Here is a 27,665-nt window from a genome sequence, read left to right as displayed (position 1 = left end):
AATATATATATGTATGTCTCTGTTCATGTATCTGTGTGTGTATATACACATCCACACACTTTCAACATGAGAGAGGAACCTGCTTTTCTCCACTTTTTATGGGGAGACTCCCATGTTCCTCCCTGTCTTGTACCCTGTGCAGTATAAGCTCTGGTGATGAGGCCAAACAAAAAGATATAGTTCACCATAGTATATTAGTTTATGTAGCAAAGTCATTTTCAAGCAAGTAAAATAAAGCTCTGTATTCCAAACTTCTTTTCCATTTCTCATAAAGAAAAGGAAGGAAAAGGAGAGAGGGCAGGGAGTGGGGTTATGGCAGTAGCACTGAGCCAGTGGCACGTGGCGGTGTGCGTGTGCGAGCGTAGGTCCGCACACACACAGGCGCACAGGAGCAGGGCTTTGGTTGACAAATGCAGATTGTCCAGAGAAGGTGGATGCATAAGTAAGGAAGACTCTACAGTGATGCAATTGTATCTTTTACGCTTGCATGGAGTGAGAAAAAAAAATTCAATTGGGGAAAAAAAAAAAGCAAAGACCTCTTTTTAGGTCCCTCATCAGTGAGAGCATACTCAGTATGCTAGAGAATTTATCTGAAACCTTTTAAATCAAGGCCTCTTTATTACAAAAATAAAAACGAACAAACAAAAAAGTATGAGAGACGACAAGATGCTGAAGCGTCACTCCAATCGTCCCTGCAGAGAACAATTGCATCCCATTTATTATTCATTCTCTTCTCTCATTTCTACGATGTCTGTCATTTCCTCTGTGTGAGGCATGTCGGTCATTGCAGAGTCTTCGCCTTCTGCAGCTGTCTCATTCTCATTCCTCTTCTTTTTCTAGATTGAAACAAGGATCCAGAAACCTATCAGTAAGTTGTGCATGAACACACTCCCATCAACTTTGGACACTGGGAGAAGTGAAGTGACAATATGGTTTGTTTAGAGTATGTTATTAAAAACTAGAATATTTGTGTCATATTTGTGGCTTGCCACTAAGGACTAGGCTTAACTTAGAAAATTTCCATAGCCTTTCTGGGGCTCAGCTTTCTCCTTTCTAACGTAAATGCAGTCAGGCATTTCTTATGCTAAGCAACATCCAAAACAGGTTTCAGCAAGACTGGAGAGAAGAGAGCATCTGGAAATCTGGAATCTTTTACATCACAGACTTTTTATTTTCAAAAAGGAAGGAAACCAAAAAGTGAGAGAAGAAAAACTTTTCTAGGGAGGGAGGCGAGGTGGCAACCTAATTTCTCAAATGTCAAACTTCAGGAATTTTACAAGATGTGAGCATTCTGGCTTTTCTTAGTGTTGCTGATCCACTGTGATCTCTTGCCTCACCAAAGCAAAGTAATATTAGAGTAATTTTGGCCAGCAGGAGCAGGAGGTCATTCAAAAGTCTGATGATTCATCCAGGATGTCCTGGATTAGTAAAGCTAAGAAGAGTTCAGCCCCCTAAAAAACAAGTTGAAGCATCTGTTCCTTATTACCCATTTCTCAGCAGGCTGACTAGTCTTACTGAAAACAATTGTACAGCTGACAAAAGGTATTATTGATTCAGCTGAGATGGGTGTATCGGAGTTCCAAAATTTCAGAGATACAATATTTGATCTGCATCTCTCCAACTGCAGGTCAGAATAAGCTGGTGTAATAGAGCTACTGGTTGGCTCTGCCACTGTCACACTGAATAAAGGATAAATTAGTTATTACTCCTACTACCTGCACTCACCACTGAGAAAAATTAAGCACAATGTCCCTGGCCAGAAAGACTCTGTGAGCTACTATGGTAACAAACTAGCAATGAGAATGTTGTGAAACCAAAGGTCAAGATAAGCCATTTCAGTGTCTTAAAGTTTTACTCTTTGGTTCTCAAGGCAAACATGACAAATTAATCATGACAGACATTATGATTGTTCTGTTGTCTTATGAACTTTGTACACTTTGATCTCTTGCCATGGCCTGCACTGTCAACACATATCAAAACTGATTTTAGGTTGCTCCAATATAAGGCTTTTAGATATTCCATCTTCTGTAGTTTGTTGTTTTGTTTTTTTTTTTTTTGTTTTTTTTTTTTTTCAAAAATAGAAGTGGTGGGTATTTCCACTTGGCACTTTGTAAGAAGTCTAATTAAAAACAAAAGTCACTGCATAGATTATATTTTCTATTCCCATCTACAGAGTCCTTCTGTACTACAGAATGATGTACACACCTTGCTGGTTCTGCTTGGAGCTGGACCTAGTGCCCTACATGGTGCATTGAACACATAACTGAAAGGGAACAATATGCAGGTACTGCAATGTACCCAGTCACCTAGTCAATATTTATCCTGTGTTTGACCTAATTTAGTGGAATCTTCTTCAAAATCCATGTTTCACCACTACTCCACGCATGCAGGATTGTAGTGTTAAAAGTATGTAAAAAATCACCTGTTTAATTATTTATAAGCTCTTACTGTCAACTCTTGCAAGAGTATGTCTTGTTTTAAGCCACTCCTCTGGATAGCAAAAAACCATAAGCACCTGTACTTCCTGTCGATTTCCAGCAGAGCTGGTTTTATAAAGAAATAAAACTATATATACAGAGATATATGTACTACATAGTGTATACATACAGATTTAAATGTATACACTATGTAACACTACATAACACCTTCCATGGGAAAGAACTTGGAACTCTAAGGTTTCTTTAAGGTGTCTTCCAACCCAAAGCATTCTATCTTTCTGTGATCCTATGATTCTATATTCATATAGATACACATATTGTAAGCTTGGATGAGTAGTTCCTATGCCTACATAAAGATGCTAAGTTGTACTGCAGTAGCAAATATACAGTGCAAAACTTCTGGTGGTAAGGAAGTTACAGGATATCCATGATACACGTGTGTTTTTGAGGAGCAAGAGACTCTCTGACTGCAGACCAGCATGTCCCATGGCCTAGATGTCCATTAACAGCTGGAGGGCACCCTTTGGCTTTATTTCAACCCAAAGACTTTCCAAGCTGCACACTCCTGAGATTTGACAGGGAAGCAAACCAAAGTGAGGATTCTGGGGAGTTACGTTGCTGAAGTATAACTTAATCTGAACTAAAATCCACTACATTCATCACCTGCTTTCATCAGATCCCACAGAGACTAATTCTTACCTGTTTCCTATAGACGTAACAGGCTGCTATGGCAACCATGGTGGATTCTCCTACAAAACCAGCGAGAAGGGATCCTACCCCAAGAGTGGCTCCATGAACTCTGTTGGAGGCATAGAAAGAAAAGCAGTCATTGTTGTGTGAGAATGCATGATTCATAATTACATTTTCACTGGCACATATAACCAATCTGATGATAGAAATATTTTCTTCAAAGACGCAATACACTGACTAAGAGAATAACTGGTATTTTAAAGGACTTGTTTGTTTTTAATGGCTACACTGTTTAGTATAAGAAGCACACTGAATCAAATTATGGACTAAGAATTTAGTCTTGTACAGAGTACTGTAGAATAGATCATTAAACTTATAAACAAGACATTATTCCATTAGCTTTCTTAACAGTGAGTTTAATAACATGGAAATAAATTCCCCTTAGGACACGTTTTTGCCTCTTTGACATTTGTGTATTTTTTCCAAAGGGACATCACTATTGTGCCTGTCTAGAGCAGTCACACTTGTAAATTTGTAAATGTTTCTTTTCCAGATAGTGACACTATTTAGGCTTTGTATCATGGTTAATATTTGGAGAAAATGTTCTGAGGTATGCAAATTCAGCTATCAAGTGACAGGGAAGAGGAATGAAGAGGAAAGCAAATCCAGGGGTTCTGCGAGGAATAATGATTTACCCTAAGTAAGGCAGTACGATGAGACTGGTGATGAGGACGATAATCCGCAGCACTGAGCTGGGTGCCAACACAAATGTCTTCTTCAGAGTCATCAGCCAACCAGTCAAGTGTGCTCTGACAGTCACTGTTCATAAACAGGGGAGAAAAAGAGGCAAGAATTGTAAAAAAAATAAAGTCAGTCATCTCATATGCAGCTTTTCCACGCAGAGAGCACTGCTCAGAAACAACCACTGCAAAACTTACTGCTGGTAACTTTGCACCCTATTAGAAAGGAAGTAGATCTTATGTTCAAATTGCTCTAATATACTGATTTGGGAAAATGAAGAACCAAAAAAAAAAAATCAGTTATGGACAGCATTTGTTCCTAAAATCTGTTCTCTTAAAACCAATTTATTAGTCAGTCCATTCTGTTTTCTTCATTTAAAAACTCCCAAACTATCCCCTTCCTTAAAGAGAAGTTCTACCAAGGAAAATTTTCCATCTGGCTCCTGTGTGGCACATGGTGTAACAGGCACAAAAAGGGTATCTACATGTACTTATTATTGAATTTGTCATTTACCTTTATTTTGAAACTGTCTTGTCATATAAGCAGAAAACACTAAAAGATGTTGCATTTAATTACAGAGCTAGAAATCTGAAACATTTTGATTATTGTTGTCCAGCTTGTCTTTCTCTCTGATAGAAGTATTAACTTTTATTATATAATACTTATGCTCTGAAGGAGCCACCGAGGTTACAGAACTTTTATTTTCCTTTTATTTTTTTACCTGGAAGTGGAAAAAAGGAGAAGATCCGCAAAGGAACAACACACAGCTCTGCGAAAGCGAAGTCTACTCCAATTATGTCAACTAAAATCTTCTCTGACACGTTTGGTGTCCAAAACATCACAAAACAGAGCTAGAAAGAAAAAAATTAAAAAATCTTTATCTTTCAGAAGGGAAGCACAAAAAAAGGTAGGCCCTCCTGGACTAAAATATTTGTTTGCTTATGAGCAGATAACTTTACTAATGGTAAATACACATACTATATATTTATATTTAGTTTGCATTCAAATACATGTGTACATAAGAGAGATACCTTAACTTCAGAAGCAATTCCTACTCTTAATTTTCCTCACATACCAAGTGTGATGCATAGAGAAAGAATTTTTATGGTTTCTACAAGTGGTTGTACTTGAATGGTCTATTGTTATTCAAACATAAAACCCCAGATTTTTACAGCACTTGATCTGGTTAAAACACTTGTACGCCTAAACAGATTATCAAATTTTTTAGTAACTAAAGATTTGAAGTCCTCCAAGACCCAGAGATCTGACTTGAATCTAAGACTAGGGGCTTAAATTTGCTGCTGAAAAGAATACTGTTGGTTTGCAATTAGCCTGATAGCAAGGCAAAGGTGTTCAGCTCAGTCTTGCAGGCATGGTGCTCTCAGGCTACAAATCCACTAAGTCTTGTTATTTTCATTAAAATGTGTGCTGTTTAGTCCATACAGGAAAGGAAGATTTCCATGAAAAACCCATGGCAATTGGTACAGTGGTAATACATGCTGTTTAATTTTTTGGTCAGTCCTGAGGCTTCCATCTGAGCTGAAGGGGCTGTTGGCAGCTGCAGGTCTGGCTTCAGTTCAAAGCACTCAGTGAAGAACAGTACTGACAGTCCTTACAGGACTTTCCCTGTAAGAAAGCGTACCTTCAGGTATAATGACTTTGTTATTTTATTTGATTTTGTGATTTTAAAAATTACTTCTTATTGTTATTCTTGTAACAATATTCTTGTAACAATTATTCTTGTTATTGTTATATTGTTGTTTATTGTAAAGTGACTATTAAGGAAGTGAGCTGACTGGTGCAAAACTGGGGACCTTAAATGCTCTGGCACTCCTCCTTTGAGGAGTACCAGAGAGTACCTCTTGTATCCTGTAAATTAGGCACGCTGGCTGTACAATAGAGTCTGTAAAACTCTATAAACATTCTGTTATAATTTAGCTTACCACCTAGTATCATAGCAGCTAGCTCTTTTCTTTTAATCCAGTTGTCACTACATGTTCAGATGACTTTTCAAACTAGTCTCTGAAGTCCTACCACATCTAAGATAGCTGGGATTTCATTCTCATTCTTTGGTAGGGTGTCAGAAATTGTCCTTTCTGTTTAGCCTCCAAGCACCCAGACTGCAGAAGCTTCCCAAGGCCTGTCACTGAGTGGCCTGTGGGAGGTCCCGTGTTCTGACCCTCTGTGTGGTGAACAAAACATTTCACATTCCTGCATAAAGGTCCATCTTCAGTTTTCTTCTCCACTTCTTAGGGTAGGAACTACTATTTTTTTGTTACAATTCCATATTTTACTTGACATGCTGTCTTGCGGTGTATCTCTATCACCTCTACAGAGAACAGTAAGTGGAGGAAGGTAAGAGCAGAAGACAAAAGAACCGAGCACTTGTGCCAATCTACTTGTACAGGGTATGACTGAAGCAGAGGGGACAATCTAGAGCAGAGGGGGTTGTGTGGTTGAGAATTCAGTTATTAAAAGTTAACTGTACAACAACAGAGTGAATTCTTTCATTGCTAGAGACACCCTTAAGGCAGACTGCAGTCACTTGTACTCACTGCAAATGACCTGTAAAGCAGTCATACAGGGAATATTTTGTCAAATCTTTCTTCAAAGCCCAATAAATAAAGATACAAAGATACCCACTCTTAATTTATAATTTGCTGTTTTCATGAAAGCAAGGACCTTTACACTGCTTGCACTGCACAATGGTATTTAGTGTCCTAATGAGCAGTATAGTTGCTGCTGCTGCCAGATTCCATATGTGTACGCTAACAGCAGAGCCTGCCCACTGCCAGCAAAAGGCAAGCAGAGCAGTCTTTCCCTCTTCAACAGCCACTTGGAAGTATTGAATACAGTTAGACAGGCAAGCAATGAGTGACCAAAGGTACTGCACTCAATTTGCTCTCTAAAGGTTTTCTTCTGGCCCTAATAAGAACAGAGTCAATCTCCACCCCGCTCCCACCGGAGTAAGGTCAGTTTGCCAGTCAGGGAGAATGATTCACACCCAGGTGGTGGTGTGTGGTCATTCTCCTCAGCTGCTGCAAACTGCAGTCTTCCCCACCCCTGATCAGCAGAGAGTTGTGCTGGTAAATGGCTTCAAAGGGCACTTATACAGCAGCTAGTGGGTAAAGACTGCTAAGCTCAAGAATAAGCAGTTTGAGGAGGCGAGGCATGGCAGCAGAAGGACCTTTTATTTTTTGTCTCAGCATCCTTCCATCTTTTTGGTTGCAATACTGATAAGTAGTTTCATTTTGCTAAGAGAGCCCTCTCTCCATCATCTTATGAGATGATATTCTCAATGCCCAGTGGGAACAAAGCCTCAGGAAAATAAATTAATGCTTTGCTTCGTTCAAGCCTTCTGCAATTTAAATCCTAGAGTGCTTGCAACTTTACTATTTCAAAGACAAAATGAAGTGGAAAAAACCCAAGCTCTACTTCAGGCAAAGAATAACACTAAACATACAAAGCAGGAAGGTATTTCAGCTGCTGATTTTGTTACAGATGGTGTATTCTGAAAATAGGATGAAGTCAGCTTTCTCTGATTCTGAGTGGTCTTTAGGATGTTTGTCATTACCTTGGTAAAAGGCGATGCCTGACAGAAGACTGGAGAAGATGGTAACAGTAGTCCAGGAAAATGTGGCACAGGCAATTAGAGACTGGCTTTACTGGAATAAGCAGTGCTAACTTCCTGTGACTCCAATCAGGAAAGATTTTAGGAAGTAGATTTACCAATAGGATGTTTCCTAGCTTTCTCCTGATTTAACACTGTTTTCTCCCCCTACTTGTATTTCTATGCACATCTGCAAGGCTAAATATAGAATAAATGGCTTGGTTAGGGTTACAGTTATACCTTCATTTGATCTAATCAAGAGATGAAGACTAAACAGTGAAAGCTTCTGCAGAGGCAAGTAATGTGCATGCAGAGTGGCACTGCAGCTTCAGGCTGCGATTGCAGTTGGCTGTTGAGTGTTGTACCTGGCAACTCTGCTGAGGCCAAAGCATTTCAATGTTTTGGGAGTAAGGATTTTTCTTGTAGAATTCTAGCAACAGAGCTTATTTGATTTGCTGTTACCTTATGGTATGAGTGCAGCATGATATTAAAGGATAGTTTTGTTAAAGACTTAGCTCATTTAACTGGAACTTCAACTGACCAGCAATGAGTGCTTTAAAAATACAGGAAGAAATGAAGGTAAACAGCAGAGTGGAATGCTACTGAAAATAAGCAGTTCTGCATAACAACAGTAGTATGTATTATCAATTATAGTATCAACACCAGTTATGTAAGCATTTCTGAAGATGTTTTAGTAATTTCAATTGATCTGAAGGGTTTGGCATTTTGGTATTGTGCCTTTAATTGTTCTACACAAATATAATTTGAAAAAGACTTTACTAAATATGTCAACAACTTACAGCACCATAAGGAAACTAGTGCAGCTGTACTATCTCAGATCAAAGCTCCAGCTAGATTAGTACTATCTCCCTGCTAAAGGTCACTGGGAGATGCCAAAGAGAAGGGCATAAAAAGCAGGGCAAGTGTAGTGTAAGAGATGCCTTTCCCAGTCTGCATGGGAGTTATGGCTTCAGGAGAGAGTTCAGTAATCCTGGTGCACCTTCATCCCATGCAGGTTATGCTCTGTTATCTAATATTAGTGATTTTTTTTCAATACATATGTGCATTAAAAGTAAAGTATGTGGCTTAGACACCTCCTCAAAGAGGTGTGCCTATCTTTATGTGCAACCTGGCTATCTTCAGCTAACGAATTCCATGTCTAAGCATATTCAAAAGTCAAAATTAAAATCTTCTGCTGTCACCAAGCCTAAGAGAATGCACCAAATCTTTGTTTTTTTTTTTCAATAGGGAAAGTACAGAACTGCTAGTGTTCAGTTCAATTTCTCTTTATTCTCTTAAGTACAATTACAGCATTTGACTTTCACAAATGATTGTGATGAAAGATTGTTCATGAGATTTTGTTTCAAAGGCTGCATGTGTGAGTCTGAATGCTTCTAGTTCTTGAAAAATAACAGCCTTTTCAAAGGCCTTGCATCTCCTGGAAGCTATTTCCATTTATTTTGGTTGCTGACGGGGATTACTAAACCTCAGAGACCCACTACATAATGCATTATAATACATAATGCTAGCAAAGGCTATTGTCATGTGCATAGTAATCTGCAGGGTGCCAGACTGATTTGCTTTTTGGCACTTGTAGAAAACTGCCTATTTTTTGAGACATTAATTGATAAATATAAAGCACAAAATAGTATCCCAGTGAGCTATGAACAACAGTACAACCTTTCTAGACTTCGTGCAGTCTTCAGTAAGAAGAAACACTGGCAGGTGACAGAGGCATCGTATGGCTCTATGTTCCTCAGAAAGAAATTAAGGAATCCAAAATGGATGCTTTTAAAAATAAGTTAGACATATGCCAACCTGGAATGAGTCTGGAATAACAGATTTTATTGTGGAAGATAGTTAACCTGGTAAAGGTTATTCTGTGATGAAATGCAGTTCCAATTTTTCTCCTGCAAAAAACCTCTCTGCAGATGTTTCATATCATTTCTTGAACCTGATATATTTGCAGAAGTATGGCTGGCTGGCTAAGTGAAGTGTTTTACCTTAAAGATATTGTTCTATGTATGTATTGAGGATTGTAGCTTAATTTAACCCATGCCTTGTTAATTTCCTATTACCATTTATGCTACATGGTGCCCAGTGAGGGCAGAGGAAACCTACTTTGAAAATTATTACACATCTCAGCTTTGAATTGCGCCTCAGGTCTTTGAGATAGTATCAGCTAAGTTTAGAACTTTTACTACTATAGAGGAATATAAATCACATGATTTACCCCTTTGAACTGCACAATACACAAATCAAAAAGTAGCCTGAGTCTTATGAGGTTGGATCTCCTGATTTACCAAATGTCTCCATGGTCTCCCTCTTTCTGACACAAACAGACCTTCCATCATTCTGTCTCCTTTCAGAGCTTGTATTGCACAAGATGAGCTGATTTCACAGATATATTTTTAAAGTCAAGATAGTATCTTGTTCTAACTAGCATCCATGTCAAATGCTGGATTTCTCTTCTCTGTTCAATAATCTATTTTGTAAGATGTTGGGAAAAAAAAGTTGTTTAATTTCTTAGTGTTAAATAGGATTTTTACAGCTATTTCAAATCCATACCTTCATCGACCTTGAAAATTTAGTTTTCTAAATGACTACATAGTACTGGAGCTTTTCACTCAAAATCTTACTCTAATCTTAACTCTTATTGTTACAAGAAACTGCACTTCTGTTTTTTATGAAGAGTAAAAATAACAACAGTTTGTAACTGTTAACTACTTAATAGTACTGAAACAGCAGAAAAGTTAATAGTTACCCCCCTTTTCAGATTCCCCTTGAGGTGTGCTTCCATGTTGAATAGAGGTGTGGCACAGAATACAAAGTCCTGATACCTCCTGAAGCTACCAGGCACCTCTCAGCTAGTTGAAAAATACAGAAAGAATTTAACAGGGTTCTTATGAAGGAAGGTGATGCAGCTATTTGTTGATTTACACAAAGAAGGGCTTTTGTGTTTTATTGTAGGCCAAGAAATAAAGCCTAGGTTTTATCACAAAGGCATTATTGCCTGTTGAAGAGAAATTGTATCTAATTTACCATGAAAATAATAATGTAAAAATCTTGTTGTCTTTAAAGACTTATAGGTATTTTTTTTCAGTTAGATTGGTTGCTGTTTTGCTTTCTTTCCTTTTTTTGAAGCACGGTTCTATAAACAATCATAAAGTTCTTTGGAATCTGTTGAGGAATTACTGGGTTTCATACAACACTAGAGGCCAGCATCACTGCCTTGCTACAGAAGCTTGCTGCATACCATAACCTGGTCCTTGCCAGAATGAGCCTGCAGACTCGTGCTATCTTTGCTGTATTTCCTGTCAGACAGCAGTCAGACACCTGCAGTTTTGAAGAATTTTTGCTACACAGCAAACAACCTAAATTCATCATCCCAAATTGTTTGAGACTCTGAGGTGTTAAGTCACAGACCACAGAATATTCTGACTTGTAAGGGACCCACAAGGATTATCAAGTCCAACTCTTCAGTGAATGGCCCACACAGGGATTGATCCCACAACCTTACTGTTATCAGCACCATGCTCTAGCCAACTGAGCAAATCTCAGGGTCAAGGTTGCTGCAGTCTGATGCTCTGTTGAGATACCTTATGATGTGTGTTCATGTGCCATGTAACTCAGAAGAGGTCAGAAACTGGGTCCTTTTCTTCTGCGGGAAATATAAAGTTTTCAGGAACAGACTGTCCAAAGCCCCAGGGCACTTGTTCTGACTTCACATCAGAAGTCAGACTGCTTCAACTGCTCTCTACAAGGGTTGGACTTGATGAACTCCTGAGGCCTTTCCAGCCTTAAAAATTGTAGGGTCCCATGAACCAAAAGCCCTGGATCTGTGAGCAGTAAACATGTCAGACTGCGGTCACATCTGAAACTGATTTATGATAATGCTGATGACTTGAATCACAAGGACATTCTCTGACAATGGTGATCCCTCAGGCGCATGCAAGTCAGTATAGATTTCTGTGCACTTCGTGTTCTGTGCAGGGGGTGTAAAGCTGCAGTCAGCCTTCATAAAATTTGTCAAGTGGCATGGGAACCAGAGCCTGCTTATGGGAACACCCTCTAACTTTATATCTCCTCCTGAAATAATTGATTTATAGATATCTAAATTTCCCCCCACCTTCCCCAGCTTTCCAGAGTTACAAGAGCACTATGCTCTTTAGAAATAAAGGCATGTACAGCAGCTGCACAATTCACTGATGCTCTGATAGCATTGACACAATGCCACATCTGCTTTCTCCCCAGCTGCTGCTGAAAGTACTTAGGTGGTATTTTCCAGGCTGGGTTGGGTCACTAAATTGTTTAAGGTAGTCATTGTATCTTCCCAATTAATTATGCTGCTTAATTTTTTGACAGAAAGAAGAATATTTTACTTCACTTCTAAAAAGCCTAAATAAACCAAAAATGTCAGCTTTCTGGTCTCTTTTTCAAAACTGTCCATCTCCCAATTTAGTAACTTTCTTCTGTCCCAAGTTTTCTGCTCCCATTGCTGCTCTTCCTACTGTGAACATGGAGTTTGAGCAGAAACATTTCTGCAGGGACAATTTTTGATGCTTTCTTTTCTGCCTGCTCCAGCCACTCATACAGAACAGACCCTTTGTGTGAAACCTGAACAATTATGAAGGAGACATTAATCTCCACCTCACTGGAGCAAACAAAAAACTTTTGTTCCAGGACAAAGGCTCAATGCAGTACCATGGATAGGACAAGGCCTTTGGGAGGATTTCATAAAGTCTGTCTCTGGTGGTCCAGCATCTTCCTGTGCAGGCAGGAATGCTTCCATTTGTGTCTGAAACAATTTTTACTGAAATGGGAACTAAATCTGACCTTGAAAAGGTGAAAAGCTTCTTGAGCAACTATCTGCCAATATGCCATTTTCCAATTGTTATTCTTTGCCAATATGCCATTTTCCAATTGTTATTTTTTGTGCCAGCAGCCTGAAGATTAAAAAAGAACACTCTTGGAGTTAAGAGATGGGCAAAATCAAAGAAGTCAAAACAAATTACTCCACTGGATGAGTAGATGACTTTTTATTACTCTAAAAGCTGTCCTTGACCTTCATATAGTCTACAAAAGTAAAGTCAAAATAAAACAGATTAAGTCTTAAAAGTTATTGCTGTTTTTTTAAAGTATGGATATTCTTGATAAGACTTGTAAGATCTTTTCAATAGAATAACGCTGTAATGAGACCATTGGTGAAGTAAGATTTGAGAGAGTTGGAGGAGTTTGGAGAGTTGTCTGTGCTTTTTATATTCTTTCTTTATATACTCACAAGAGATAAGGACACTGAACTCTGTCACCCAGGGAATTTCAAATATTGGCGTGGTCAGCAGCTGGGGTTGTGTCCCCTGAGAATGACCAGATTCTTGTTGTGACATTTATTCCTGCGGATTTTACTGTGTCTCAGTCCAAATTTGCCATGACTTTAGTAAAGCCAGGTTGTAACCTTTGATAATAAAGCAATGTAGAGATGCAAAAAAAAGACAGCCAATAAAAGCTGAGAAAAAAATGAACACAAATCCAGTGGTCTCTGCAATGGCTTCAACTTCTGACACTGAATGCCACAGGTAGATATGGTGGCAGCAAAATATAGTTCCTAAATACATTTCATAGACTCACACAATATTCTTAGTTGGCAGGGGCCCACAAGGATCATTGAGCCCAGCGTTTAAGTGAATGACCCATAGAGGGATTGATCCCACAACCTTGGCATTGTTAGCACTCTGACCAACTCAGCTAGTCCCATTTTCTTTCATTTAGCTTTAAACTCAGGAGTAAGGGCTACAGAGAAGGCTAAATAAAGCTATACAGGACTTCAGTTGTGAGAAGAATATGGTTTGTACTGTTTCTTAAAGAGTTGCTAGCCATGACTAAGCTCTTCTTTGTTATAAAAAGGTATTCCTGAAAGTAAGCAACAAATACCAGGAATGGAGATACACCACAGTAGCTACTCTGAGGTCTTCAGGGGTAATTGATTATTCTCACAAGCAGAAAAGGAGATATTCAGAAAAATTTCCAGTTCAGGAGAGCTCTAAGTATGACCTTAGACAGGGGAGGATCCACCATTGCTTTAACCTAGATGAACTGGACAATATACTATAAAATTTTACTGCTGTAAATTATGTGGAAGAGGAATGAGGATTGGCAGTATTAATCTGCAATTTGACATTGTAGGATGCATTGAAAAAAATAAATTATTATTAAAACTCTAAAATTCTGCACTTAAGACTTCCTAAAAAAAATCACCCTCCCCCCAAAAAAAATCATATAACCTTGGTCAACTTAAAAGACAGCAAAGGCCCACCCTAGTTAATGCAGTAACACAAACCACTTTAAGAAAGTTGTGTCTTACATAACCTTCCATTTATAAATTCTAGCGCAGTGGTTGGTAACTGACCTTCTGGAACTACAACACCGCAAAACATAGTGCCAAAAACACTTGTGCTTTGTCAAAACACAAGCATTACAAAAGCTGAAAAGCATTGTTGCCATCAGAAACTTTCTGCTCCAGAATTAAAATCTGTGATTTCTACAAAGTAACTTAGTTTGTACAATATTTTAGTTTGAGCACATGAACACTGATAAATCCACAGATTTCCTTGTTCACATGAAATAAATCATCATGATCCTTTTTTTCATGGTGTGGCACAGCTGCTTCTTCTGGTAAGGCAGAAATGCTTACAGTAGCCAAATCCTCAAGACAGAACAGATTAATGAGGTTTCTAACTGGACACCACATTGCATTCCCCATTTGCAGGAAAGATGTTCAGTATCTGAAATGCCAAGGAACTGAATCACTTGAAAGCATGGGGATGAGGCAGCAGGTACTTGGCTAAAGGACTTGTGAGAGTGTAAGAGGAATAATGGAGTAAAAGCCCCAGCAGTTTCTTGCATGGGTCAGAACTGCAAATCACTTTGCTCCTCTCTAGGCTGATCTTTACCAAACTTAATCGAATATGCACACACAACCCTTCTCCCCCGTTTGCTCAAATGCATGAAAGTGAGGGGATAAATTCAAGTGTTTCTACGTTTTCTTGCTACCTGACAGTCTAATACTGATTTCACAGTAGTAATGGTAACTGACCTTATTTTCTTTCAGAAAGGAGAAAAACACTATCCACATTTTTGTGAAAACGTGTTCACATGTACTGCTTGTGGCAAACTCTAAAACACTCCTTTGCATACCCTCTGGCTACAGTGAAGCTGCCTAAGGCATCTAAAAATTAATCTCAGGTCAGGCCCTGAATGCAATCTTCTGTCTCTTGGCCTTCCAGGTATTTCATCTCCAAAGTTGGAAAGAAAGCAAAGTGATACTTCTCTAGCTACTGCAGCTCAGGACGTGCATTCATGGTGGCTAAAGACCGTGGGACTCCTGGACTCAGTGGGAGCTGTGCACTGCAGGGATCTGCCATGCAGTTGTTTCATGCTATGGATACTCCTCTTCTACCTTCAAAAGATTTCAGTGAAATGGAAACATGTTCCTTGCCATTTTTCAACATGATAGCCTAAATCATGTTATCCTGAGTGCAAACTAAGGGTACCTAGTAGGCCAGCAGTCAGGCTTGCTGCAGAGATGCAATGAATTCTTCACCTTTTTTCCTTTAACTTCTGTCAAGAGTTGCTTTATGTCTCATTATTTAGCAGACAGAATAGTTGAAAATATCAAATACATCACTCTAATGCATGTAAGAGCTTCACACAGGATAGTTTATCGGGTGGAAAATGAACTTATTTTTAAGTGCAGAAAGGGATATGAAATGGCATATTTATTACACTACAGACTGAATATTTGAGAGCAAATGGGCCTATGAAAACTGTACAGTCTTTGGTGTCCCTCATGGGAAGAATCAGCTGCCAGACTTAAGGCTGGGAAATATGATTTGCTGAGTTCAACTGGAAATTGAACAACTATTGAGTACAGAGTGTTTGCACAGCATCAGGGAATAAGTCAATAAGGCAATGCTATTGCAATAATACACTGAGTTGGTATGAATATTCTCCCTTTATTCATTCTGACTCCAACATTATCTGCCAGTGCTACATTTCACTGGCTGGTGGAGCCTTGCTGATCAACTGCACAGAAGAGTCAGCAGCCAGTACCTACTTGGCAGCTCCTAATCTGGCATAACCAAATCCTAAAGCTCAGGCATCTCAAGTTGTCTTTTAAACAGACAAGGTTTTTCAGCCTGGATGAAACACAGCTGTTGCTCTTCCACAGTGTTTGACTTTAGCTCTGACAGAATTAAGCAGGAAGCAGCAACTACCGAGTCTTGTCTTTTGCGCTTCTCATCTTTTCATATAGGGAATTTTCCCTGTTACACTGGTTTCCTTGCTCTTTATCAGGGCTTTCTCATCTTCTAGGTGCTTGATGATTAATTGCAGAACATAACCAAGCAGATGATGATTGAGAATTAGGAAAATTATGGGATGGCTTGCAGTAAACTGCTGTCAAATGGAACAAAGACTTTCTTCCTCCCCTCTTCAGAGTGAAACTGATCCCATCACAGGGATCCAGCAAGAGAAACTGTGTGACTGTGGACCTCACCCTGCTCTTTTCAGATAGAGATGGGGTTCCTCTATTGAATCTTGCAAGTCTATCGTTCCCAGCATCTGTCTCTCTTTTTTGCCCATGGTCAGGGGGAAATAAAATATACACAAGCAAGCAGGTTAAATGCTGCACCTTAAACCTTCTGATGGATAATATATAATATAATATAATATAATATAATATAATATAATATAATATAATATAATATAATATAATATAATATAATATATATAATTATATAATATTATATAATAATATCATATCACTCAGAATGATAGTGAGTAGGATGACATGCTTATCAGGTACATACATTATACATTAATCTATGAGATGAATATGACTGCCAAGTGATGGTAGTTTATGCTGCTGTGCTACAAGTTATAATCACTGGAGAGCTGACAAAAAGTCTAGGTGCTGCTCTTCCTAAGGGACTGATAACTACCAGCAAATGAAACAAACTTGCCAGTAGTAACTCCTCAAACTACAGTTGCTCATCAGCAGGAGTCCTTAGAAATCAGTACTTTTTAATCCTCTGTCAAAAGAACAAGTTATGAATCTAAATACTACACTCTATTTACAAAAAAAAAAAAAAAAAAAAAAAAAATCTAACTTTTTATTTATAGAATCTAAGAGATAACCTAACAAATAAAATAGAAAATAATTTTACTAGTATTAGAAACATTTTAAAGTTATTATTAGACTCCTCAATTATGAGCAACATAATTGAGGAGTCAATAAACCAACCCTGACTGTGAAGTAGGTGACATTTTGACATGTATTGACACACACACACTCAACTCTCAGGGTTAAGCATATAAGCCAGTAACCTGACCAGCTGTCTGCTCCTGAGTACACTACATTTAAACTTTCACTGAGATTTAAATCTAATGAAGGTGACCTGGAATTTGAATATGGTTACCGCAACACAATGCACATGAATCTGTTCAGCCTAAGTGCCTCAACCTTCACTTTCATTGAAACTTCATGGTGATGGTTCTTTTAATTTATTTTTTAAGAGATTTGAAGTTTTCATTAGTATGTTTGTAACAAGTAAATATGAAATTGATAAATCTTGCATATATCACACACAAGTGTAAATGTGAACACTTTCTCTCCACTCTATCTTTTGTCATTATTCTTTTGGAATAGAAAGGAATGAAAAAAATCACAGGCCAAAACTGAACATCTGGATTTTGTTTCTTAAGCAGTGTTTGCTAATTAAATATAAAACAGCATTCTATACAATTAGCTTCTCCCCTTAATCAGTCTGTTTACTCATGAAAACTACTACCTTCCCCAATTGTCCATAACCATATCTTCATTTAAAAAAAAATCAAAGCAGGATTGAAATTCATTTTAAATAGCTGGAAAGAGCTTCAAGCTGTTTCTAATAGAACACATGTTAAAACTTTGAGGAGCTGTGCAGCTCTCCTGCTATACATTAGCTTGGAGACGGATGAACACGGGGTGGTGCGCATAGCATGTCACCCTGGCACCTTGAGCCTGTCTTGTTGGGAAGGGAAAACCTGATGTAATCCACAGAACACTAGAGAATATGAAGATAACTGGCCACGTGCCTTGCTAACACTTCAGCTAACGTGAACCATGCAGCAACAGGAGCTGGTATTTGGAACTGTGTCCCAAAAAACACTGTGGCCTGTCCCAGCTCAGGCTGCTGGAAGACACAGCTGAACTAAATTGCACAGTTCTCAAACTACTGCTGTAAGAACTGATTCCTCCCTGCTGTAAATGAACAAGTAAGTGCAGACTATTCAGGGTCACTTTCAGTGACAGTGAGCTCGAGCGCTTTCACAGTGCTCTCTGAGAAGCTGCTTTCTCTGACCAGCACCCTGCATGTTCCCCATGCAGTGATCTGCTGCCAGCCATGCTGAACTGGTGCTGGCCATGCTTTTACCTCAGCGGTAGCTACTAAAAAGAGGGTGCTCAGCCCTTGCATTAACTAAGACATGACTTGCCTTCCAGCATGATTCTGAGATGTGCATGTTCCTATTGCCAGTCCCCTGAGTGAGCTGACTGTCCCAGTTTCCCAGTGCTGCCTGCACAATCAATGGCTGCCTCTCAGCTCAGGGCACATGGCCTCACACGCAGACATGTGTGAGGGCACGCCTGTAGCCATGCAGATGAAGCTGCAGTGGCTGCAGCAAAGCAGCCCATGCCCTCACAAAGGAGGCCTCTCTTACTTTTGTACAGCAGCACTAACAACTGACGTGAAATCAGCCTGCAAAGCCTTGCAGTTCAGAGGCAGATGACCAAACACTAATCATGTGGCTGCCAGCAGCTAAGCATTAGCCACAGAAAAGGATCTTAACTGACTGCAACTTCTGTGTCATCACAGAAGACTTAAAAAAAGAGCTAAGCTGGTAAATGGAGAGAAAATTGAAAGAAAAAAAAAAAAAAGAAAAAGAACGAGAGAGAGGGAAAGGTAATTTGTGTGCCCATCACAGGCTGCCTTGGAAAAATCCCTGAATTTTGCACTCTGGTATCCAAGCTCAGAGACACTACCACTGTTCTAAGAAAACCCCTTGCTAAAGCACAGCCTGTTTGCTATTACTCCCCTGTGTATGGCAGGGTTCCTTTGAGTAACTTGCTTCTCACAGAACCTGCCCCTCTATGCACAGCTCATATGTGAGGGAGTGCTCTCCCCTGACAGAACAAACCTTTGCTGCAGTGGAGAAATGCAGTAAATTAGCATCTAGACAAATTATTTTGGGATTTCTACAGTGCACTGAGGCTGACACATCCCCCAACCAAAGGGATATGGGCTACAGATGTACCACTTTTCTCTTGAGTCTGTCTTCCCTCAGTTTACAACTGTGCAGCAACCTTAGGGCTGATCTGCAGGGCCATCCAAACGGCATTGAACCAAAATGTTTAGTTCTTCCACAGCCTGATCTGCAATGGCAGCAGCACTGGCATTTGGAGCAGTATCTCTACTTACATATGGAAAGAAACATTTTTCCCAAAGTGTCTAATGGCAGTGAAGTAACAGATAATGGCAAACAGTATTATGAACACCCTTTAAACTGCATGTAAATTACCAAGCATGACTTACTTTTTAAAATTAGAATGGTCCTTTATTTGTATGGAAAAAATTCTACAGCTGAGTCCCTTCCCTCTGCTACACAAATTTTACGTTCAGTTGCACAGTCACAAAACATGGCTTTGAAAGGAATCCCTACTTACAACAAAAACCACATCAATGTGACTAATCACAACAGCTGTCTTACCTATCAGGAGTTTAATGGCTTCTACTTAAAGCCTTTAAATAAAACAGCTTGTCTACACATTTTTCACTGAGCAATACAACTAATTCTCATTTTTTAAGAAGCAGCTTTAATACCCTATCATTAATAGCAGCTTAAAAGCCATGAGGCAGTACTTAGGATCATCCTTGACAGAACACATGTGCATGTTGCAAAGTTAGCCTGGAAAGGCTCAGGTGTAGCCTTTCAGATCCCACGAGGATTTAAACAAACCATGAAGTTATGTTTCTTAACAAAACTATGCCCTTTTTTCTACTCTGACCTAATACTGTCACTACCAACAACAGTGACAAGGTGTTTCTGTTGCAGTAGTAGGATTGCAGTACTTCTTGTACAGGCATGACTGGTCAGTGGAAGGAGGTAGGACATTTTTCTCCCAGTTCTACTGAAATAGTATGTCTTTGATAATTGAAAGTTTCCCAAGGATTTACATTGGGAAGATACTTCCCTACATGGCTGCTGCTTGTACTTAAAGCTTCACTGTTATTTTTTTGAGTGGTTAATGGATTTCCTTTATCTTTACATCTTCTGGAATCCTTCTACAGATCATCCACTGTAAAATGCCTTTACATGACATGTCTAAGTACTGGATTTGTTTTGTCTTATCAATTTGGGAGCCCTTCCCTCTGACCTGAAAGAACAAGATGGTACCAATTGTGATGCGACTAGTCCAACTGCCATTTGTTGAAATAGAGCCCCTGAATAAAAACACAGCTATCACCAATGACCATGGGAGCTCACCTGGCCACAACAGAGGCTAATTTGAAGTCTACTTCCTTAGAGCCTGTGGCACAAATTAACATGAGTCATCCCAACATCTGCTGAGTTTGTGTGCTGAAGCATTTGCAGGCTCATGCCTTTGAATACAACTGAATCTTTAGAGCTCATGTCTATTTTTCTGCTCTGCCTGTTGACAAGCAATCCTAAGAATCTGTCACTATCAGGCAAAAATAGAAATGGGACAGGAAAAGCTATGGACCTCAAAAGTGTTTCTGGAATTTCATTGCGAGGCGATCTCTCATGATGATCTCATGAAAGAATTGCCCTTGAAAGTAAAATGAGAACTTTTGCGTACAAAATCCCAGAAAGTCACAAAACAAAAGCTAATTGAGATGATTAAGAATTTCTCTGCAGAGGATAGTGATGGTAATGTGAAAAGCTCATAATCTATCAGAACCAGAGTAACCTGGTAAATATCATGGGGGATTAAGAATACAGTCAGTTCAGAGAAAACTCTGAGATTGACATAGTATTCTCAGAACAATTTAGAACAAGGAAAGCTTTCCCCTTTGTGGATCTGTAACAACACTGACAGACTTTGAGGGACGCTCCAACTGTAGAGAACATAACTTTGGTCTGGAACAGGACACAAAAGAAAACCTCAAGGCATGTGATGGTAGATAAGGAGAGCTAGGGTCTCATGGAAAGTCTCCAGACAATGGTCAATTCAGTGGAGGCATACATCTGTTTCTTGCTGTAGGAAATACAAGTTAGAGCAAGAGCTGTTGGTCTCTAAGCCACATGAAAAAAGGTCAAGCTTAAGGAAATTAAAAGACAGAGGAGATGCCACATTGGTTCGTACAATTCTGTCTTTGATGGTGGCCAGTTCTAGCTGTTTAGGGAAAAAGTATAGGAAACAAAGAGCAGAAGAAATATAATTCAGCTATGGATGGATTGAACTGCTTCATTTTCAATTGTGAAATAACAGAGAGTTCTGTATCGCACATTCTCAGGTGGGGTGGAGATGGTTACAAATACTTCTGGCTTGTGTGCTGTAACATTTTCTTTGACATAAATTAGTTTCTCTTCATGCATAAGCCATTTGCAACTTAGACATAAAGGTTATACACTAAAATGAAGGGGAGAGAGAAATTCTGTCAGTGCTCCCATACTCAATAGTAAATTTGTGAATGCAGGGAGAAGAGAGTTCCAAAGCAACCAGGTACCCCATGAAAGTAGGCAATGCTGAGGGTAAACAGTGAACCTGTCTGGAGTATGAGTAGATTCAATTGTAGGACTTTGAGCATTGTATCCTAAAACAATTGCCACATTTCCAAAGTACTTTTCCAGCATAATGAAGGACTTCTATGAAAAACTTATTTTCTAGGTTCTCCTTTTCTTTTGTCCTTCTAGTGCAGGTACTGTGTAGAGATGATGTCCTGACCCTAAGCACTAATATAAATCCATCCTTTATAGAAACAGACATTGGATTTACCCTGGTCATCTGCTCCACTATTTGCTACGATTCCCACCAGCTGCAGTTTTCTTCCACAACTGCCTGTTTGTTGCTAAGAAGACTGCAGAAACAGTGTTCTTGGGGAAAATGCACTGTATTTATGTGTGCAAATTGGTCATCTTGAAATATGGCAGGCTCAGCAAAATTTCCCCCTGAAAATCATCCCCATGAAATGCTTCCCAGCATGGACACAGATTTAGATCCTTTAGTAGTGTAAGTACCATCTCCGAGATTGCCCTTTTTAGTTAATTTTGAGACCAAACAGAACAAATGTGCATCAAAGTACCCCCACATGAAAACCCAGTGCCAGGAGAGGCAAAAGGCAGCAGCTACTGCAGGATCAACCCATACTGCCTTTCTCACCATTCACAGTAAATGAAAAATGCTCAGGGACAGGCTGCCATCCCACTGCATGTGACACAAATGCATTCTTTTACATTCTTGATACATGGTTACCTGAAGTTTTGTTCATTTGAAAAAAGAAACAAAAAGAGACGAAAAGAAAAGCAGGTCTCTGATATCTTTTTGCATGGAAGGCTGATTTGAAATGAAAAGTAGTGAAAATAAAATTATAGATATCTAGCCTGATTTTAGGTATCTAGCCTGAAATAATGACAGCTGATTTTCTTGTTACTCCAATACTATGATCACACTCCCTTCTCCAGATAAAAGCAACACAGCTTCACAAGACAACTCACCTTTCTTAAACTGCTAGTGCCTTTAGCATTAGGTAGAGGAGACAATTTTCTGGTTGAGATGAAAACCACTGAGTTGAACAAAGGTTTCTTACCGTTAAGGACAACGCCATGCAAACAAAAGTGAACTTCTTGATATGTGTCGCTGTGACGGTGCTGTTGGTGTTCACCAGTTTATTGCTGGGGTTATTCTAGGGCAAGAGAAAGAGATAGCGAGCATTAGCCTGGCTCCAGACTACCGGGAGCTGCCAGCACCAGGGTCATGTGCTGGACCCGACTGTCTGTGCCTGTCCGTGTCTGACTTGGCTTGTTTGCTTTATAACCTAGAGCTTTCTGAGTACTTTGTACCATTACAGAACATTTTCTTCTTAAACTGACTGCAACTGCTGCTACAGTCACTGAGGGCTGAGTAATCTCCCTACTTTTCCAAAGAGTAAGTCCTATTTAACAAATTCAGCTTTGAAAAAGGTTGGTAGCTCCTTCTAAGAAAACACCACATGATTTTTTTTAACCTTATTTTAATGTTTGTGGCATGTTTTCACAGGAAAAAACTGGATTTGATTCCCTTTTACCACAAACTGGTACCAAATCACCAATGCAAGCATCCTTACTGATCCAATTAGACAAGCAGGTAATATAAATAAAGCTTCTGGAACAGCTGGATCCATTAATGCAGTTTAATGAACAGAACATAATTAGAACTATTAGATGTTCCACCTTGAACATGGGCTCTGTTACTCACATGGCAGCAAAGTTTTATTTAAGACAACAAAAGCCTTCTTCCATATGTCTAATATAGCAAATGAAGCTGAAGATTTAAAATTGCCCTTGGGGAACACATAAAACCAAACTAAATGGTCTGTGAAAGAAGAGGATGGGATATCAAAGCAGGTTACCATTAGGAGCCCTTAAGAAAGAGTCAGTTAGGTCATCTATTGCATTTGCCTTGGGACTGTTTGAGATACACAAGTTTGTGCACCTGTTGATAAAAACCTGTACCATGAGATGTACATTTATACATCCTAGATGTAACTTGGCTAGAATAGTACCTGTCACAGAGTCAGCTTTCTCTACTGGAGTTACTTGTAGGAGAAATAGAACTATTGCAGATACAACTGGGGAGTGGGGCACTGTGAACCATACATACTCCACACACATTCAGGTGCTTGATGGAATTTTGCAATTTAAGGCTTTTGTTCTGATCAGTGCAGCAATTGCACCTAGATAGCCCCACGTTCCTGCCTAAATACCTTCTTGGAAGTTTGGGTGCTTGAAGATGTAGGCAACCCAGACCCTAAAGCAGGAAGCTACTCGGTCTGACCTTTTTGGGAACAGGTTATGAAAACTCCCTATAAACATTTTTTCATGCATCTCTTACTACTAATTGTGTTTCTGAGGAAATACTTTGCTTTGCTGTTAGTTTTCACAGATGTGAGGATAAGCTTTGCTTACATCGCTCACCACTGTTTAAATGAACTTTTTGCTGCATGGATCAACTTTCTAACAAACCTAAAATAACAAAGAGGAAATAAAGCACACTCAAATCAAGCCACCCAAAAGGGCTACTAAGAATAAGTTTTCTCATTTGTTCCTACCTCCCTGCTGCTATCCCTGCCCTTGCCATACTCTGCCCTTTGCTCCAACTCTTGACCACATACTCTTTGGTCATAACTCTTCCACCTTACATTCTCAGAACAAAACACTATGGAGCAAAAAGAATTCCCATCTAGTCATCAGATAAATAGCATTCACAAATCTCACAATTGGTGTTGCACTGAGTCAGGTGGCAGGGTCCATTAAGAGCAATGGCATTATCACCATATAAATAGCATACAGAGCACAGAACTAGCACATGCCTGCTCTCTTCCAAAATGTCAGTAGTAACCCTTAACCTGAATGTAACTGCTAGGTCATGGGGTTGCTTTGGACACAAAGTCTCATTAAAGGCTGAAGTAGGACCCTGCATCTCTCTTACAAATGTGAAGAGAGATAATGATTTCCCTTGTGAAGACAAGAATCTGACTTCTCCAGTAAAACCACTGAAGAGGGGCATCTCAAATCCCATCAATCAGTGTGTTTCTGATGGCCATCAGCATTGCCAGCCTCCTGAATAACTGACAAAAGAAAATGGGAGTTTGCATGCAACATACTGTTTTGGCATCTGAAAATCACAATGGACACCCTACAGGATCCAGAAATAACAAAGTGTTTCTATCTGGACTCTTCTGAGAAAGACTTATGTTAAGGAAACAAAGCTTTTGGAAGGCACAGTGACACAAGGTGATGCATGACCGAGGGAAAAGCAATTCTCACAGCAATCTCCAAAAACCCACTGTGGGTTTCAGGTTTGGTATTTATTGTCTGAAAAGTACAGTGAAGGCATTTACACATATGGTTGCCAGAATGAGATACACTTTATACTACTGCTACCTCATTTTGTGCATTTTATTACAAATTGCTCTTCAAACATGGAACTAAAATTCCCATGAGTACTTTTCCAGCAGTTAGATAAACTGCACCCGTCTGTGCCTTAGCCTAGCATTTTCTTCCTCACATTGTCCCACAAGAGCCCTGTGAGAGGCCATTTACTTGAAATAAACAAATGGAAAAATCATGGTCTAATCCTGTCACCACTGCAGTTGTCAGTGTATCTTTCAGCAGCTAAATGAGACCTGAATTTAGGAGTCTTAATTGCTGTTACTACTGCTTGACAGTAGTGCATTTGACTGTGGTTTGCATCAAATGAGGTTAGCAGCTCCTGAGTTTCTGTCCCAAACTATTTTTATCTTGCAATTCACTGGGTTTGCATCTGCAGTTCCTTTTCAGCAGCATGGCCTCTGAAAAAGCCTACGTGTGGTACTTTATCTGACAAGTCAATTTAGTTGTACACAGGCAGGTTAGGAAGTTATGATTGATTTGACTTTGTGTTGGTTTTAAATTTTCCTTGGAAATATGGTGGGTGACATTAAACAGGGCTTGCTCCAGTTAAATACACTCCAGAGAAAACAAACATTTTTCATGAGTATTTGGAACCAGAAAGTTCAGTTACTAATTGGTAAATAAAGGGAAGGAGAGGATCTGGCATTTGAATTCCAGAGTCACAGGACAGGACTGTTCTTTGATAACATATGGACTAGTGAGTACCAGTGATAAATCAGAGCAAAAAAAAAGAGACTAAACAAAATTAATTTTTGCTCTGTGCTCAGTTCCAGGAGCAGTCCTTGCATTCTTACATAATTACATGATTTACCAACAAAAATCTTCATAGCCTTGGTCAGCTAAGTCAGTACTACTGAAAGAATGCCTGCTATCTGTGTTAGTGTCAGTCTATTTAACACCCTTTGCTAAATATTAACATAAGCAAATGAACCCAAACCCACTTGAGAGATACCACAAAATCCAGAGTGGAGACGTGAGCTTGCTCATTCAGTGATGACACTTTGTGAGAAATCACTTCATTACCTAAGTAGCTATCTCATAGCAAGGATTTTTTTAATCCCTGAAAATACAGCACCTATCTATCCAAAAGACAGCTTAATACCTTGTAACAAAGAGCTAAGGTTAAAATCATAAATTGGACAACAGCTTGAAGCCACCAAAAGCCAATTAATTTTAACTAGATGTTAAGAAAACCTATCAGTGGAACAACAAACAGAGAGAACTAGGAGGACCACACATGCAAAACCCCACAAAAGGTATTTATGACAGCCCTAACAGGGACACTCACCTTGTCAAAAGCAGGGTATACAGCTCTGATCTCTGTTAGCCAGCCATAGGGCATGTGTCCTACTGGATATGTAGCTGTCAAAATCGCCACTGCCTATGAATAGACAGAGAAATATGAACTTCAAATACAATGGTGAAACTAACATAGGGTGCTATTGCCCACCAGTATCACCACATTGACCTTGACACAATGCAAAATGAGACAAGGGACTGGAAGCTTTTTGTTTCAGGAAGACCATCAAAATGGCAGTCATTTGGCCTGGCATTTTAAGCGTAAGAAATTTTTTTGTGCCATGAAGTTACCTGAGTCAGCTTTGTCATTTAACCATCACTCTGATACTCTGAGATAGTAGTTAACTTGAGCTGTGGTGCACCCCTTACCAGCCCAACACCTTCCTCCCATTTTGCTCCTCAGTTATTTTACCCTACAGATACCCGAGCAGCAGAATGCCTTGCAGCTCACAGTAGTTTTGGACCATATCGAATAATTTCAATTTATATACACTTTACTTGGTTATCCATAAATAAAATAGCTTCAAGTAAGACAGACTATAAATCAGTGGATCTCAGTGGCTGACTGAGTTTGTGCATCAATCTGACTGCTTGGAGACAGGAGGCACTTACGAGACAAAGAAAATCTACCTCTCCCCACTTTGGTGCTCATCAATGAACACCAGACAAAAATAATTCCAGGTGAACATTTTTATTATAAGAAACAATTCACTGCCTGAAATGTTAACAATTCACTGTCCTTTTACTCTCTCATAAGTACAGTCCAAGAGGTTTATCAAAGACATAAGCTCCTCCTCCTATTAATGTATGAAATATCTTGGTAATTTTTCTGGCTGCTGAAAAAAAAGTCCAAATATATGTCCTTCATGTAGGAAGGGTGTTTAGGAGCTCTTCCTGTGGCTACATGTAAATCTACTGTCACTCCAAATTTTCTGGTCCTCAGAGCTGAAGTATGCATCTGCACTGAGAATTGCCTGACTCTCTTAACTCTAGAAATCAAAGCACTTGGGTGCCTTTTTTCTGGAGGTCCAGATCTGTTACAATTCACACATTTTGATTCATTTTACATCCGGCAATGGTAGTGTTAAGAAATAACTTTTTAAACTACTGCTGTTTCTGTTTCATTCCCAAACTTTCAAAATACATTTTCTTGATTATCTGAGCCCATTTTCCCATTATAAATGTAACTGCTGTCTTTGCTTGGTTAAAAGATCTGTACAAACACAGGACCATGTAGCAAGCTAATTTGTGCCCTGTGCTGTTTAAAAAGAGAGTGGAACATGAGAGGAAGATAGTGGTATAGATCTTTCCCTGCTAATAATAGCGTTAATAATGTTTAATGTACCTTGAAAAAGTAATTGATTCAAATAAAACAAATTGGAATTTTAAGATAGTGCCTTTTTAATTGCACACCCTCCCATTACTGTATTTTCATCAGAATTTCCATCTGTATGAAACCTAACTAGGTTAAATTGAGTAAGGAATATAAAAGCTATTTTGCTTATTTTCATTGTTAAATCCAAAAAGACTCCAAAGACACAGTACCTGTTCAAGAAAAAAGTATTTCACTACCATATTGTGTATGCTAGATTCTGACTGGATGAAAGTATTAAGTTTTTAGCAATGATTTTTTTCCAGCATTTTTCCTCAATTAGTGTTATTCCAATATACATGCA

At 39.1% G+C, this 27,665-nt stretch overlaps 1 protein-coding gene across 1 annotated transcript in view; it reads right to left on the bottom strand.

Moving 5' to 3' along the window:
* Positions 1 to 175: 175 nt before the first annotated feature.
* The window catches only part of ANKH (ANKH inorganic pyrophosphate transport regulator), a 97,883-nt gene continuing 70,393 nt past the window's right edge, over positions 176 to 27,665 (bottom strand). Inside the window, exons 7-12 of the mRNA XM_053979677.1 lie at positions 25,979 to 26,071; positions 22,347 to 22,442; positions 4,591 to 4,720; positions 3,824 to 3,947; positions 3,138 to 3,237; positions 176 to 836 (exon numbers count right to left, since the gene is read on the bottom strand). Coding sequence (XP_053835652.1) covers positions 720 to 836; positions 3,138 to 3,237; positions 3,824 to 3,947; positions 4,591 to 4,720; positions 22,347 to 22,442; positions 25,979 to 26,071 — 660 coding nt within the window. The 3' untranslated portion in view covers positions 176 to 719. The remainder of the gene's footprint in view (positions 837 to 3,137; positions 3,238 to 3,823; positions 3,948 to 4,590; positions 4,721 to 22,346; positions 22,443 to 25,978; positions 26,072 to 27,665) is intronic.

Source organism: Vidua macroura, chromosome 1 (genome assembly GCF_024509145.1).
Source record: "Vidua macroura isolate BioBank_ID:100142 chromosome 1, ASM2450914v1, whole genome shotgun sequence".
NCBI classification, from domain to species: domain Eukaryota; kingdom Metazoa; phylum Chordata; class Aves; order Passeriformes; family Viduidae; genus Vidua; species Vidua macroura.
The sequence above is the reverse complement of the archived record's forward strand: the minus strand, read 5'-3'. Positions and strand labels throughout refer to the sequence as shown.